Genomic DNA, 16,779 nt, shown 5'->3' with positions numbered 1-16,779 from the left:
CTGTGTGATGATGGTGGAGTAGAATGTAGTGTGGTCATACCTGTGTGATGATGGTGGAGTAGAATGTAGTGCGGTCATACCTGTGTGATGGTGGTGGAGTAGAATGTAGTGAGGTCATACCTGTGTGATGGTGGAGTAGAATGTAGTGCGGTCATACCTGTGTGATGATGGAGTAGAATGTAGTGCGGTCATACCTGTGTGATGATGATGGAGTAGAATGTGGTGCGGTCATACCTGTGTGATGGTGGTGGAGTAGAATGTAGTGCGGTCATACCTGTGTGATGATGGTGGAGTCGAATGTAGTGTGGTCATACCTGTGTGATGATGGTGGAGTAGAATGTAGTGTGGTCATACCTGTGTGATGATGGAGTAGAATGTAGTATGGTCATACCTGTGTGATGATGGTGGAGTAGAATGTAGTGCGGTCATACCTGTGTGACGGTGGTGGAGTAGAATGTAGTGAGGTTATACCTGTGTGATGATGGTGGAGTAGAATGTAGTGCGGTCATACCTGTGTGATGGTGGTGGAGTAGAATGTAGTGCGGTCATACCTGTGTGATGATGGTGGAGTAGAATGTAGTGCGGTCATACCTGTGTGATGATGGTGGAGTCGAATGTAGTGTGGTCATACCTGTGTGATGATGGTGGAGTAGAATGTAGTGTGGTCATACCTGTGTGATGATGGAGTAGAATGTAGTATGGTCATACCTGTGTGATGATGGTGGAGTAGAATGTAGTGCGGTCATACCTGTGTGACGGTGGTGGAGTAGAATGTAGTGTGGTCATACCTGTGTGATGATGGTGGAGTAGAATGTAGTATGGTCATACCTGTGTGATGATGGTGGAGTAGAATGTAGTACGGTCATACCTGTGTGATGGTGGTGGAGTAGAATGTAGTGCGGTCATACCTGTGTGATGGTGGTGGAGTAGAATGTAGTACGGTCATACCTGTGTGATGGTGGTGGAGTAGAATGTAGTACGGTCATACCTGTGTGATGAGGGTGGAGTAGAATGTAGTGTGGTCATACCTGTGTGATGGTGGTGGAGTAGAATGTAGTGCGGTCATACCTGTGTGATGGTGGTGGAGTAGAATGTAGTGCGGTCATACCTGTGTGATGATGGTGGAGTAGAATGTAGTGCGGTCATACCTGTGTGATGGTGGTGGAGTAGAATGTAGTGCGGTCATACCTGTGTGATGGTGGTGGAGTAGAATGTAGTGCGGTCATACCTGTGTGATGATGGTGGAGTAGAATGTAGTGGGGTCATACCTGTGTGATGGTGGTGGAGTAGAATGTAGTGTGGTCATACCTGTGTGATGATGGTGGAGTAGAATGTAGTGCGGTCATACCTGTGTGATGGTGGTGGAGTAGAATGTAGTGCGGTCATACCTGTGTGATGGTGGTGGAGTAGAATGTAGTGCGGTCCTACCTGTGTGATGGTGGTGGAGTAGAATGTAGTACGGTCATACCTGTGTGATGGTGGAGTAGAATGTAGTGTGGTCATACCTGTGTGATGGTGGAGTAGAATGTAGTGCGGTCATACCTGTGTGATGGTGGAGTAGAATGTAGTCCGGTCATACCTGTGTGATGATGGTGGAGTAGAATGTAGTGGGGTCATACCTGTGTGATGGTGGAGTAAAATGTAGTGCGGTCATACCTGTGTGATGGTGGAGTAGAATGTAGTGTGGTCATACCTGTGTGATGATGGTGGAGTAGAATGTAGTGCGGTCATACCTGTGTGATGATGGTGGAGTAGAATGTAGTGGGGTCATACCTGTGTGATGGTGGTGGAGTAGAATGTAGTGGGGTCATACCTGTGTGATGATGGTGGAGTAGAATGTAGTGGGGTCATACCTGTGTGATGGTGGAGTAGAATGTAGTGTGGTCATACCTGTGTGATGATGATGGAGTAGAATGTAGTGTGGTCATACCTCTGTGATGATGGTGGAGTAGAATGTAGTGGGGTCATACCTGTGTGATGATGGTGGAGTAGAATGTGGTGCGGTCATACCTGTGTGATGATGGTGGAGTAGAATGTAGTGTGGTCATACCTGTGTGATGGTGGTGGAGTAGAATGTAGTGTGGTCATACCTGTGTGATGATGGTGGAGTAGAATGTAGTGGGGTCATACCTGTGTGATGATGGTGGAGTAGAATGTAGTGGGGTCATACCTGTGTGATGATGGTGGAGTAGAATGTGGTGCGGTCATACCTGTGTGATGATGGTGGAGTAGAATGTAGTGTGGTCATACCTGTGTGATGATGGAGTAGAATGTAGTGGGGTCACACCTGTGTGATGATGGTAGAATAGAATGTAGTGCGGTCATACCTGTGTGATGGTGGAGTAGAATGTAGTGGGGTCATACCTGTGTGATGATGGTGGAGTAGAATGTAGTGCGGTCATACCTGTGTGATGATGGTGGTGGAGTAGAATGTAGTACGGTCATACCTGTGTGATGATGGAGTAGAATGTAGTGAGGTCATACCTGTGTGATGATGGTGGAGTAGAATCTAGTGCGGTCATACCTGTGTGATGATGGTGGAGTAGAATGTAGTGTGGTCATACCTGTGTGATGGTGGTGGAGTAGAATGTAGTGTGGTCATACCTGTGTGATGGTGGTGGAGTAGAATGTAGTGCGGTCATACCTGTGTGATGGTGGTGGAGTAGAATGTAGTGCGGTCATACCTGTGTGATGATGGTGGAGTAGAATGTAGTGTGGTCATACCTGTGTGATGGTGGTGGAGTAGAATGTAGTGCGGTCATACCTGTGTGATGGTGGTGGAGTAGAATGTAGTGTGGTCATACCTGTGTGATGGTGGAGTAGAATGTAGTGCGGTCATACCTGTGTGATGGTGGAGTAGAATGTAGTACGGTCATACCTGTGTGATGGTGGAGTAGAATGTAGTGCGGTCATACCTGTGTGATGATGGTGGAGTAGAATGTAGTGCGGTCATACCTGTGTGATGATGGTGGAGTAGAATGTAGTACGGTCATACCTGTGTGATGATGGAGTAGAATGTAGTGCGGTCATACCTGTGTGATGGTGGTGGAGTAGAATCTAGTGTGGTCATACCTGTGTGATGGTGGTGGAGTAGAATGTAGTGTGGTCATACCTGTGTGATGGTGGTGGAGTAGAATGTAGTGCGGTCATACCTGTGTGATATGGTGGAGTAGAATGTAGTGTGGTCATACCTGTGTGATGGTGGAGGACAATGTAGTGCGGTCCTACCTGTGTGATGGTGGTGGAGTAGAATGTAGTGGGGTCATACCTGTGTGATGATGGTGGTGGAGTAGAATGTAGTGTGGTCATACCTGTGTGATGGTGGTGGAGTAGAATGTAGTGGGGTCATACCTGTGTGATGATGGTGGTGGAGTAGAATGTAGTGCGGTCATACCTGTGTGATGATGGAGTAGAATGTAGTGCGGTCATACCTGTGTGATGATGGTGGAGTAGAATGTAGTGGGGTCATACCTGTGTGATGATGGAGTAGAATGTAGTGTGGTCATACCTGTGTGATGGTGGTGGAGTAGAATGTAGTGAGGTCATACCTGTGTGATGGTGGTGGAGTAGAATGTAGTGGGGTCATACCTGTGTGATGATGGTGGTGGAGCAGAATGTAGTACGGTCATACCTGTGTGATGGTGGTGGAGTAGAATGTAGTGCAGTCATACCTGTGTGATGGTGGAGTAGAATGTAGTGAGGTCATACCTGTGTGATGGTGGTGGAGTAGAATGTAGTGGGGTCATACCTGTGTGATGATGGTGGTGGAGCAGAATGTAGTACGGTCATACCTGTGTGATGGTGGTGGAGTAGAATGTAGTGCGGTCATACCTGTGTGATGGTGGTGGAGTAGAATGTAGTGCGGTCATACCTGTGTGATGATGGTGGAGTAGAATGTAGTGTGGTCATACCTGTGTGATGGTGGTGGAGTAGAATGTAGTGCGGTCATACCTGTGTGATGGTGGTGGAGTAGAATGTAGTGGGGTCATACCTGTGTGACGGTGGTGGAGTAGAATGTAGTGGGGTCATACCTGTGTGATGGTGGTGGAGTAGAATGTAGTGGGGTCATACCTGGGTGATGGTGGTGGAGTAGGATGTAGTGCGGTCATACCTTTGTGACGGTGGTGGAGTAGAATGTAGTGCGGTCATACATGTGATGATGGTGGAGTAGAATGTAGTGTGGTCATACCTGTGTGATGGTGGAGTAGAATGTAGTGAGGTCATACCTGTGTGATGGTGGTGGAGTATAATGTAGTGCGGTCATACCTGTGTGATGGTGGTGGAGTAGAATGTAGTGAGGTCATACCTGTGATGATGGTGGAGTAGAATGTAGTGTGGTCATACCTGTGTGATGGTGGAGTAGAATGTAGTGAGGTCATACCTGTGTGATGGTGGTGGAGTAGAATGTAGTGGGGTCATACCTGTGTGATGGTGGAGTAGAATGTAGTGCGGTCATACCTGTGTGATGGTGGTGGAGTAGAATGTAGTGTGGTCATACCTGTGTGATGATGGTGGAGTAGAATGTAGTCCGGTCATACCTGTGTGATGGTGGTGGAGTAGAATGTAGTGCGGTCATACCTGTGTGATCATGGTGGAGTAGAATGTAGTGGGGTCATACCTGTGTGATGATGGTGGAGTAGAATGTAGTGGGGTCATACCTGTGTGATGGTGGAGTAGAATGTAGTGAGGTCATACCTGTGTGATGGTGGTGGAGTAGAATGTAGTGCGGTTATACCTGTGTGATGGTGGTGGAGTAGAATGTAGTGCGGTCATACCTGTGTGATGGTGGAGTAGAATGTAGTGCGGTCATACCTGTGTGATGGTGGAGTAGAATGTAGTGCGGTCATACCTGTGTGACGGTGGTGGAGTAGAATGTAGTGGGGTCATACCTGTGTGATGGTGGTGGAGTAGAATTTAGTGCGGTCATACCTGTGTGATGGTGGTGGAGTAGAATGTAGTGAGGTCATACCTGTGTGATGATGGTGGAGTAGAATATAGTGGGGTCATACCTGTGTGATGATGGTGGAGTAGAATGTAGTGCGGTCATACCGGTGTGATGATGGTGGAGTAGAATATAGTGGGGTCATACCTGTGTGATGATGGTGGAGTAGAATGTAGTGCGGTCATACCTGTGTGATGGTGATGGAGTAGAATGTAGTGAGGTCATACCTGTGTGATGGTGGTGGAGTAGAATGTAGTGCGGTCATACCTGTGTGATGATGGTGGAGTAGAATGTAGTGCGGTCATACCTGTGTGATGATAGTGGAGTAGAATGTAGTGCGGTCATACCTGTGTGATGGTGGTGGAGTAGAATGTAGTGCGGTCATACCTGTGTGATGGTGGTGGAGTAGAATGTAGTACGGTCATACCTGTGTGATGGTGGTGGAGTAGAATGTAATACGGTCATACCTGTGTGATGATGGTGGAGTAGAATGTAGTGTGGTCATACCTGTGTGATGGTGGTGGAGTAGAATGTAGTGTGGTCATACCTGTGTGATGGTGGTGGAGTAGAATGTAGTCCGGTCATACCTGTATGATGGTGGTGGAGTAGAATGTAGTGCGGTCATACCTGTGTGATGGTGGTGGAGTAGAATGTAGTGCGGTCATACCTGTGTGATGATGGTGGTGGAGTAGAATGTAGTGCGGTCATACCTGTGTGATGGTGGTGGAGTAGAATGTAGTGCGGTCATACCTGTGTGATGGTGGTGGAGTAGAATGTAGTGCGGTCATACCTGTGATGATGGTGGAGTAGAATGTAGTGTGGTCCTACCTGTGTGATGGTGGTGGAGTAGAATGTAGAGCAGTCATACCTGTGTGATGATGGTGGAGTAGAATGTAGTGTGGTCATACCTGTGTGATGATGGTAGAGTAGAATGTAGTGTGGTCATACCTGTGTGATGGTGGAGTAGAATGTAGTGCGGTCATACCTGTGTGATGATGGTGGAGTAGAATGTAGTGCGGTCATACCTGTGTGATGGTGGAGTAGAATGTAGTACGGTCATACCTGTGTGATGATAGTGGAGTAGAATGTAGTGTGGTCATACCTGTGTGATGGTGGTGGAGTAGAATGTAGTGCGGTCATACCTGTGTGATGATGGTGGAGTAGAATGTAGTACGGTCATACCTGTGTGATGATGGTGGAGTAGAATGTAGTGCGGTCATACCTGTGTGATGATGGTAGAGTAGAATGTAGTGCGCTCATACCTGTGTGATGATGGTGGAGTAGAATGTAGTGAGGTCATACCTGTGTGATGGTGGAGTAGAATGTAGTGCGGTCATACCTGTGTGATGATGGAGTAGAATGTAGTGCGGTCATACCTGTGTGATGATGGAGTAGAATGTAGTGTGGTCATACCTGTGTGATGATGATGGAGTAGAATGTAGTGCGGTCATACCTGTGTGATGGTGGTGGAGTAGAATGTAGTGCGGTCATACCTGTGTGATGATGGTGGAGTCGAATGTAGTGTGGTCATACCTGTGTGATGATGGTGGAGTAGAATGTAGTGTGGTCATACCTGTGTGATGATGGAGTAGAATGAAGTATGGTCATACCTGTGTGATGATGGTGGAGTAGAATGTAGTGCGGTCATACCTGTGTGACGGTGGTGGAGTAGAATGTAGTGAGGTTATACCTGTGTGATGGTGGAGTAGAATGTAGTATGGTCATACCTGTGTGATGATGGTGGAGTAGAATGTAGTACGGTCATACCTGTGTGATGGTGGTGGAGTAGAATGTAGTGCGGTCATACCTGTGTGATGGTGGTGGAGTAGAATGTAGTACGGTCATACCTGTGTGATGGTGGTGGAGTAGAATGTAGTACGGTCATACCTGTGTGATGGTGGTGGAGTAGAATGTAGTACGGTCATACCTGTGTGATGAGGGTGGAGTAGAATGTAGTGTGGTCATACCTGTGTGATGGTGGTGGAGTAGAATGTAGTGCGGTCATACCTGTGTGATGGTGGTGGAGTAGAATGTAGTGCGGTCATACCTGTGTGATGATGGTGGTGGAGTAGAATGTAGTGCGGTCATACCTGTTTGATGGTGGTGGAGTAGAATGTAGTGCGGTCATACCTGTGTGATGGTGGTGGAGTAGAATGTAGTGCGGTCATACCTGTGTGATGGTGGTGGAGTAGAATGTAGTGTGGTCATACCTGTGTGATGATGGTGGAGTAGAATGTAGTGCGGTCATACCTGTGTGATGGTGGTGGAGTAGAATGTAGTGCGGTCATACCTGTGTGATGGTGATGGAGTAGAATGTAGTGCGGTCCTACCTGTGTGATGGTGGTGGAGTAGAATGTAGTACGGTCATACCTGTGTGATGGTGGAGTAGAATGTAGTGTGGTCATACCTGTGTGATGGTGGAGTAGAATGTAGTGCGGTCATACCTGTGTGATGGTGGAGTAGAATGTAGTCCGGTCATACCTGTGTGATGATGGTGGGGTAGAATGTAGTGGGGTCATACCTGTGTGATGGTGGAGTAAAATGTAGTGCGGTCATACCTGTGTGATGGTGGAGTAGAATGTAGTGTGGTCATACCTGTGTGATGATGGTGGAGTAGAATGTAGTACGGTCATACCTGTGTGATGGTGGTGGAGTAGAATGTAGTGGGGTCATACCTGTGTGACGGTGGTGGAGTAGAATGTAGTGGGGTCATACCTGTGTGATGGTGGTGGAGTAGAATGTAGTGGGGTCATACCTGTGTGATGGTGGTGGAGTAGAATGTAGTGTGGTCATACCTGTGTGACGGTGGTGGAGTAGAATGTAGTGCGGTCATACCTGTGTGATGGTGGTGGAGTAGAATGTAGTGCAGTCATACCTGTGTGATGGTGGTGGAGTAGAATGTAGTGGGGTCATACCTGTGTGATGATGGTGGTGGAGTAGAATGTAGTGGGGTCATACCTGTGTGATGGTGGTGGAGTAGAATGTAGTGTGGTCATACCTGTGTGATGATGGTGGTGGAGTAGAATGTAGTGGGGTCATACCTGTGTGATGATGGTGGAGTAGAATGTAGTGCGGTCATACCTGTGTGATGATGGTGGTGGAGTAGAATGTAGTGTGGTCATACCTGTGTGATGATGATGGTGGAGTAGAATGTAGTGTGGTCATACCTGTGTGATGATGATGGTGGAGTAGAATGTAGTGTGGTCATACCTGTGTGATGATGGTGGAGTAGAATGTAGTGCTGTCATACCTGTGTGATGATGGTGGAGTAGAATGTAGTGCGGTCATACCTGTGTGATGGTGGTGGAGTAGAATGTAGTGGGGTCATACCTGTGTGATGGTGGTGGAGTAGAATGTAGTGTGGTCATACCTGTGTGATGATGGTGGTGGAGTAGAATGTAGTGGGGTCATACCTGTGTGATGATGGTGGAGTAGAATGTAGTGCGGTCATACCTGTGTGATGATGGTGGTGGAGTAGAATGTAGTGTGGTCATACCTGTGTGATGGTGGTGGAGTAGAATGTAGTGGGGTCATACCTGTGTGATGATGGTGGTGGAGTAGAATGTAGTGCGGTCATACCTGTGTGATGATGGAGTAGAATGTAGTGCGGTCATACCTGTGTGATGGTGGAGTAGAATGTAGTGCGGTCATACCTGTGTGATGATGGTGGAGTAGAATGTAGTGGGGTCATACCTGTGTGATGATGGAGTAGAATGTAGTGTGGTCATACCTGTGTGATGGTGGTGGAGTAGAATGTAGTGAGGTCATACCTGTGTGATGGTGGTGGAGTAGAATGTAGTGCGGTCATACCTGTGTGATGGTGGAGTAGAATGTAGTGAGGTCATACCTGTGTGATGGTGGTGGAGTAGAATGTAGTGGGGTCATACCTGTGTGATGATGGTGGTGGAGCAGAATGTAGTACGGTCATACCTGTGTGATGGAGGAGTAGAATGTAGTGTGGTCATACCTGTGTGATGGAGGAGTAGAATGTAGTGAGGTCATACCTGTGTGATGGTGGAGTAGAATGTAGTGAGGTCATACCTGTGTGATGGTGGTGGAGTAGAATGTAGTGCAGTCATACCTGTGTGATGGTGGTGGAGTAGAATGTAGTGAGGTCATACCTGTGTGATGGTGGTGGAGTAGAATGTAGTGCGGTCATACCTGTGTGATGGTGGTGGAGTAGAATGTAGTGCAGTCATACCTGTGTGATGGTGGTGGAGTAGAATGTAGTGCGGTCATACCTGTGTGATGATGGTGGAGTAGAATGTAGTGCGGTCATACCTGTGTGATGATGGTGGAGTAGAATGTAGTGGGGACATACCTGTGTGATGGTGGTGGAGTAGAATGTAGTGGGGTCATACCTGTGTGATTGTGGTGGAGTAGAATGTAGTGCGGTCATACCTGTGTGATGCTGGTGGAGTAGAATGTAGTGGGGTCATACCTGTGTGATGGTGGTGGAGTAGAATGTAGTGGGGTCATACCTGTGTGACGGTGGTGGAGTAGAATGTAGTGCGGTCATACCTGTGTGATGGTGGTGGAGTAGAATGTAGTGGGGTCATACCTGTGTGATGGTGGTGGAGTAGAATGTAGTGGGGTCATATCTGGGTGATGGTGGTGGAGTAGGATGTAGTGCGGTCATACCTTTGTGACGGTGGTGGAGTAGAATGTAGTGCGGTCATACATGTGATGATGGTGGAGTAGAATGTAGTGTGGTCATACCTGTGTGATGGTGGAGTAGAATGTAGTGAGGTCATACCTGTGTGATGGTGGGGGAGTAGAATGTAGTGCGGTCATACCTGTGTGATGATGGTGGAGTAGAATGTAGTGAGGTCATACCTGTGTGATGGTGGTGGAGTATAATGTAGTGCGGTCATACCTGTGTGATGGTGGTGGAGTAGAATGTAGTGAGGTCATACCTGTGATGATGGTGGAGTAGAATGTAGTGTGGTCATACCTGTGTGATGGTGGAGTAGAATGTAGTGAGGTCATACCTGTGTGATGGTGGTGGAGTAGAATGTAGTGGGGTCATACCTGTGTGATGGTGGAGTAGAATGTAGTGAGGTCATACCTGTGTGATGGTGGAGTAGAATGTAGTGTGGTCATACCTGTGTGATGGTGGTGGAGTAGAATGTAGTGTGGTCATACCTGTGTGATGATGGTGGAGTAGAATGTAGTCCGGTCATACCTGTGTGATGGTGGTGGAGTAGAATGTAGTGCGGTCATACCTGTGTGATGATGGTGGAGTAGAATGTAGTGGGGTCATACCTGTGTGATGATGGTGGAGTAGAATGTAGTGGGTTCATACCTGTGTGATGGTGGAGTAGAATGTAGTGAGGTCATACCTGTGTGATGGTGGTGGAGTAGAATGTAGTGCGGTTATACCTGTGTGATGGTGGTGGAGTAGAATGTAGTGCGGTCATACCTGTGTGATGGTGGAGTAGAATGTAGTGCGGTCATACCTGTGTGATGGTGGAGTAGAATGTAGTGCGGTCATACCTGTGTGACGGTGGTGGAGTAGAATGTAGTGGGGTCATACCTGTGTGATGGTGGTGGAGTAGAATTTAGTGCGGTCATACCTGTGTGATGATGGTGGAGTAGAATATAGTGGGGTCATACCTGTGTGATGATGGTGGAGTAGAATGTAGTGCGGTCATACCGGTGTGATGATGGTGGAGTAGAATATAGTGGGGTCATACCTGTGTGATGATGGTGGAGTAGAATGTAGTGCGGTCATACCTGTGTGATGGTGGTGGAGTAGAATGTAGTGAGGTCATACCTGTGTGATGGTGGTGGAGTAGAATGTAGTGCGGTCATACCTGTGTGATGGTGGAGTAGAATGTAGTGCGGTCATACCTGTGTGATGGTGGAGTAGAATGTAGTGCGGTCATACCTGTGTGACGGTGGTGGAGTAGAATGTAGTGAGGTCATACCTGTGTGATGATGGTGGAGTAGAATGTAGTGCGGTCATACCTGTGTGATGATGGTGGAGTAGAATGTAGTGTGGTCATACCTGTGTGATGGTGGTGGAGTAGAATGTAGTGCGGTCATACCTGTGTGATGATGGTGGAGTAGAATGTAGTGCGGTCATACCTGTGTGATGATGGAGTAGAATGTAGTGTGGTCATACCTGTGTGATGGTGGAGTAGAATGTAGTGTGGTCATACCTGTGTGATGATGGTGGAGTAGAATGTAGTGGAGTCATACCTGTGTGATGATGGTGGAGTAGAATGTAGTGTGGTCATACCTGTGTGATGATGATGGAGTAGAATGTAGTGCGGTCATACCTGTGTGATGGTGGTGGAGTAGAATGTAGTGCGGTCATACCTGTGTGATGATGGTGGAGTAGAATGTAGTGCGGTCATACCTGTGTGATGATGGTGGAGTAGAATGTAGTGTGGTCATACCTGTGTGATGATGGTGGAGTAGAATGTAGTGTGGTCATACCTGTGTGATGATGATGGAGTAGTATGTAGTGTGGTCATACCTGTGTGATGATGGTGGAGTAGAATGTAGTGGAGTCATACCTGTGTGATGATGGTGGAGTAGAATGTAGTGTGGTCATACCTGTGTGATGATGATGGAGTAGTATGTAGTGTGGTCATACCTGTGTGATGGTGGTGGAGTAGAATGTAGTGTGGTCATACCTGTGTGATGGTGGTGGAGTAGAATGTAGTGTGGTCATACCTGTGTGATGATAGTGGAGTAGAATGTAGTGTGGTCATACCTGTGTGATGGAGGAGTAGAATGTAGTGCGGTCATACCTGTGTGATGATGGTGGAGTAGAATGTAGTGCGGTCATACCTGTGTGATGGTGGAGTAGAATGTAGTGCGGTCATACCTGTGTGATGATGGAGTAGAATGTAGTGGGGTCATACCTGTGTGATAGTGGAGTAGAATGTAGTGGGGTCATACCTGTGTGATGATGGAGTAGAATGTAGTGCGGTCATACCTGTGTGATGATGGTGGAGTAGAATGTAGTGCGGTCATACCTGTGTGATAGTGGAGTAGAATGTAGTGGGGTCATACCTGTGTGATGATGGAGTAGAATGTAGTGCGGTCATACCTGTGTGATGATGGTGGAGTAGAATGTAGTGCGGTCATACCTGTGTGGTGGTGGTGGAGTAGAATGTAGTGCGGTCATACCTGTGTGATGATAATGGAGTAGAATGTAGTGCGGTCATACCTGTGTGATGATGGTGGAGTAGAATGTAGTGCGGTCATACCTGTGTGATGGTGGTGGAGTAGAATGTAGTGCGGTCATACCTGTGTGATGGTGGTGGAGTAGAATGTAGTGGGGTCATACCTGTGTGATGATGGAGGAGTAGAATGTAGTGCGGTCATACCTGTGTGATGATGGAGGAGTAGAATGTAGTGCGGTCATACCTGTGTGATGATGGAGTAGAATGTAGTGCGGTCATACCTGTGTGATGATGGAGGAGTAGAATGTAGTGCGGTCATACCTGTGTGATTGTGGTGGAGTAGAATGTAGTGCGGTCATACCTGTGTGATGGTGGTGGAGTAGAATGTAGTGCGGTCATACCTGTGTGATGGTGGTGGAGTAGAATGTAGTGCGGTCATACCTGTGTGATGGTGGTGGAGTAGAATGTAGTGGGGTCATACCTGTGTGATGATGGAGGAGTAGAATGTAGTGCGGTCATACCTGTGTGATTGTGGTGGAGTAGAATGTAGTACGGTCATACCTGTGTGATGGTGGAATAGAATGTAGTGCGGTCATACCTGTGTGACGGTGGAATAGAATGTAGTGCGGTCATACCTGTGTGATGGTGGTGGAGTAGAATGTAGTGCGGTCATACCTGTGTGATGGTGGTGTAGAATGTAGTGCGGTCATACCTGTGTGACGGTGGTGGAGTAGAATGTAGTCCGGTCATAGTCCCAGCCCTGGTCACAGTTCTGCACCAAGGACATGTTCACCGTCGCCCCCTGTGATCTGTTCTGGAGAAGGTGGAGTTGGGGTTCGGAGAACATCCTGCAGGAGCTGAAGGAGCCATCAGGTTCTCGGGGGACGTTGATGAGGAGAAGGTCTTCCTGGCTAAGGTTTCCGGGGTTCCGGTGGTCGGAGATGTAGCAGTGATGAGGCGGCACAGCCGAGATGAATATGTGCAGTAAGAAGTGGAGCGGCAGGATGAGTCTTGGAAGGCAGAGGATCGTAAGGGACAAAATCTGGAATTTCCCAAAAACTCCAACTTCTGAGAGGACATCCTCAAAGCGCATGGTGAAGACTGTGAGGATGAGACGACCATGTGGAGGTGCCGGCTCGGTGGAAGTGTCCCGGATGGCGGTATGATCTGCTGTTGGTGACTCCTAGTGATGGATCATGAGACATTCATCTATCACACAGTGCGCACATTGTTCATTGAAGAGTTAATGTCGCACCGTGACCAATGTCATCAACCAATAAAATCAGACATCATGCTTGAGACCTTTCCTCGAGGTCCTGCGAATACGGGACCAATTGTAGGAGAGTCCCAGAGAATCTGCCGATACCGAATCATATCCGGATCCTGTAACTGAGACTCCATTGGACCGTCCGAGACCCCCAAGAAGGAGAACAAGGACCTGGGGAAATATTGGGGATATTTACATATTGGGGCAATAAACAGATTAGACCCAGGAAAAGGAAACGGGACAGAAAGTCCCTAAGGAGGAAACATGGTGGATTCTGGACTCATCGAGGTCTAAATGGAGGATTCCCCTTTAGCCTGTAATACAGAATAATTCATTGGCTACAGTTTACATGAGGGACCCACGGACCTGGACCTCTGTGGGGGACACATGTAACCTCCCTATAGGGACTGAACCTCTATTGGAACTATTACTAACAGAAGGTCAAAGGTCACATACGTCCAGAGGTTTAGATTTTAGGTTCATATTTTTGACCCACTTGCCAACCGTACAGGCAGAATGGGGCAAACTGACAGTAAAGATGGCACCAGATGCAGCAGAGCTGAATAGGTGTTTATTATCAGAGCAGGTACAGAGCCAAGATGGCTGCCGGAACAGACTGGCTGGGACAATCAGTAAACAGACAGGAACTGTAGTAATCAGTCCAATCACAAGATCAGCAGACAGGCTTCAGCGACCGGGACTGGAACAGCAGATGTGGCAGTTTATATAAGCAGAACAACATGGTGGACAGGCACTGTAAAGGACTTCTAGTCCCAGTGGGTGCACAGCTCCAGGGGGCTTGACTCACAGTCCCAGATGTATTCAAAGAATAATGGATAATGAAGCTGCACTCCATACAGGATTAAATGCAAGTGGTGTTTTATTCATGCATCAACAGAGGAGCACTGTTTTGCAGTGCCTGGCAGAGAATGGAGGAGGATCCATTGGGGAGTGCATGCTCACATGATGCCCCTAGTGGACAGAGTGGAAACTGCAGCAAGAGACACATGAGAGCGAGAAGACCAGGAAATACACCAGACAAGTGGCACAGAGAATGTCGCCGATGCTGGTACCAGGACATAAGGTACGCTGGTGGTAGTCAAACAGCAAGGTTACAGTATATCCTCCAGAGGAGTCTGGAGGAGGGGGCAGAGGAGTCTGAAGGAGGAAGAAAGAGGAGTCTGGAGGAGGAGGACAGAGGAGTCTGGAGGAAGGGGCAGAGGAATCTGGAGGAGGAAGAAAGAGTGGTCTGGCGGAGGAGGACAGAGGGGTCTGGCGGAGAAGGACAGAGGGGAGGACAGAGGAATCTGGAGGAGGAGGACAGAGGGGTCTGGAGGAGGACAGAGGAGTCTGGAGGAGGAGGACAGAGGAGTCTGGAGAAGGAGGACAGAGGAGTCTGGAGGAGGACAGAGGAGTCTGGAGGAGGAGGACAGAGGAGTCTGAAGGAGGAAGAAAGAGAGGTCTGGTGGAGAAGAACAGAGGGGTCTGGAGGAGGAGGACAGAAGAGTCTGGAGGAGGAGGACAGAGGGGTCTGAAGGAAGAAGACAGAGGGGTCTGGAGGAGCACAGGGGAGTCTGGAGGAGGAGGAGGACAGAGGGGCTGGAGGAGGAGGAACAAGGAGTTTGGAGGGAGCAGAGGAGTCTGGAGGGAGGACAGAGGAGTCTGGAGGAGGAGGACAGAGGAGTCCGGGGGACGAGGACAGAAGAGTCTGGAGGAGGAAGACAGAAGAGTTTGGAGGAAGACAAAAGAGTATGGAGGAGGACAGAAGGTTCTAGAGGAAGACAGAGCAGTCTAGAGGAGGGGCAGAGGAGTCTGAAGGGCAGGCAGAGGAGTCTGGAGGAAAGGACATGAGAGTCTGGAGGAGGACAGAGGAGTCTGGAGGAGGAGGACAGAGGAGTCTGGAGGAGGAGGACAGAGGAGTCTGGAGGAGGAGGAAAGAGGAGACTAGGGGAGAAGGACAGTAGAGTCTGGAGGAGGAGGACAAAGAAGTCTGGAGGACAGAAGAGTATGTAGGACAGAAAAGTATGGAGGAAAACAGAGGGTTTTGGAGGAGGAGAGAGGGTTCTAGAGGAAGACAGAGGAGTCTAGAGGAGGGGACATAAACATCTGGAGGAGGAGGACAAAGGAGTCTGCAGGAGGAGGACAGAGGAGTCTGGAGGAGGAAGAAAGAGAGGTCTGGTGGAGGAGGACAGAGGAGTCTGGAGGAGGAGGAGGACAGAGGGGTCTGGCGGAGGAAGAAATAGAGGTCTGGTGGAGGAGGAGGAAAGAGGAGTCTGGAGGAGGAGGACAGAGGAGTCTGGAGGAGAGGACAGAGGAGTCTTGGCGACGAGGACAGAGGAGTCTTGGGGACGAGGACAGAGAAGTCTGGAGATGGAGGACAGAGGAGTCTGGAGGAGGAGGACAGAGGAGTCTGGAGGAGAGGACAGAGGAGTCTTGGGGACGAGGACAGAGAAGTCTGGAGATGGAGGACAGAGGAGTCTGGAGGAGGAGGACAGAGGAGTCTGGAGGATGAAGACAGAGGAGTCTGGGGGAGGAGGACAGAGGAGACTGGGGGAGGAGGACAGAGGAGACTGGGGGAGGAGGACAGAGTAGACTGGGGGGAGGAGGACAGAGGAGACTTGGGGGAGGAGGACAGAGGAGACTGGGGGGAGGAGGACAGAGGAGACTGGGGGGAGGAGGACAGAGGAGACTGGGGGAGAGGAGGACAGAGGAGACTGGGGGGGAGGAGGACAGAGGAGACTGGGGGGGAGGAGGACAGAGGAGACTGGGGGGGAGGAGGACAGAGTATGGAGGAGGACAGAAGGTTCTAGAGGAAGACAGAGCAGTCTAGAGGAGGGGCAGAGGAGTCTGAAGGGCAGGCAGAGGAGTCTGGAGGAAAGGACATGAGAGTCTGGAGGAGGACAGAGGAGTATGGAGGAGGAGGACAGAGGAGTCTGGAGGAGGAGGACAGAGGAGTCTGGAGGAGGAGGACAGAGGAGACTAGGGGAGGAGGACAGTAGAGTCTGGAGGAGGAGGACAAAGAAGTCTGGAGGACAGAAGAGTATGGAGGAGGACAGAAAAGTATGGAGGAAAACAGAGGGTTTTGGAGGAGGAGAGAGGGTTCTAGAGGAAGACAGAGGAGTCTAGAGGAGGGGACATAAACATCTGGAGGAGGAGGACAAAGGAGTCTGGAGGAGGAGGACAGAGGAGTCTGGAGGAGGAGGAAAGAGAGGTCTGGCGGAGGAGGACAGAGGAGTCTGGAGGAGGAGGAGGAGGAGGACAGAGGGGTCTGGCGGAGGAAGAAATAGAGGTCTGGTGGAGGAGGAGGACAGAGGAGTCTGGAGCAGGAGGACAGAGGAGTCTGGAGGAGAGGACAGAGGAGTCTGGAGGAGAGGAGAGAAGTCTTGGGGACGAGGACAGAGAAGTCTGGAGATGGAGGACAGAGGAGTCTG

The 16,779-nt window shown here is 49.2% G+C and overlaps 1 protein-coding gene across 1 annotated transcript in view; it reads right to left on the bottom strand.

The window, feature by feature from the left end:
• The window catches only part of LOC130302061 (solute carrier family 22 member 7-like), a 232,898-nt gene extending 219,724 nt beyond the window's left edge, over window positions 1-13,174 (bottom strand). Inside the window, exon 1 of the mRNA XM_056551674.1 lies at window positions 12,794-13,174. Within this exon, the coding sequence (XP_056407649.1) occupies window positions 12,794-13,174 (381 nt within the window). The remainder of the gene's footprint in view (window positions 1-12,793) is intronic.
• Between the last annotated feature and the right edge of the window lie 3,605 nt (window positions 13,175-16,779).

Source organism: Hyla sarda, unplaced genomic scaffold (genome assembly GCF_029499605.1).
Source record: "Hyla sarda isolate aHylSar1 unplaced genomic scaffold, aHylSar1.hap1 scaffold_115, whole genome shotgun sequence".
Lineage (NCBI taxonomy): Eukaryota > Metazoa > Chordata > Amphibia > Anura > Hylidae > Hyla > Hyla sarda.
Note: the sequence above shows the minus strand (reverse complement) of the source record. Positions and strands in the feature narration are given on the sequence as shown.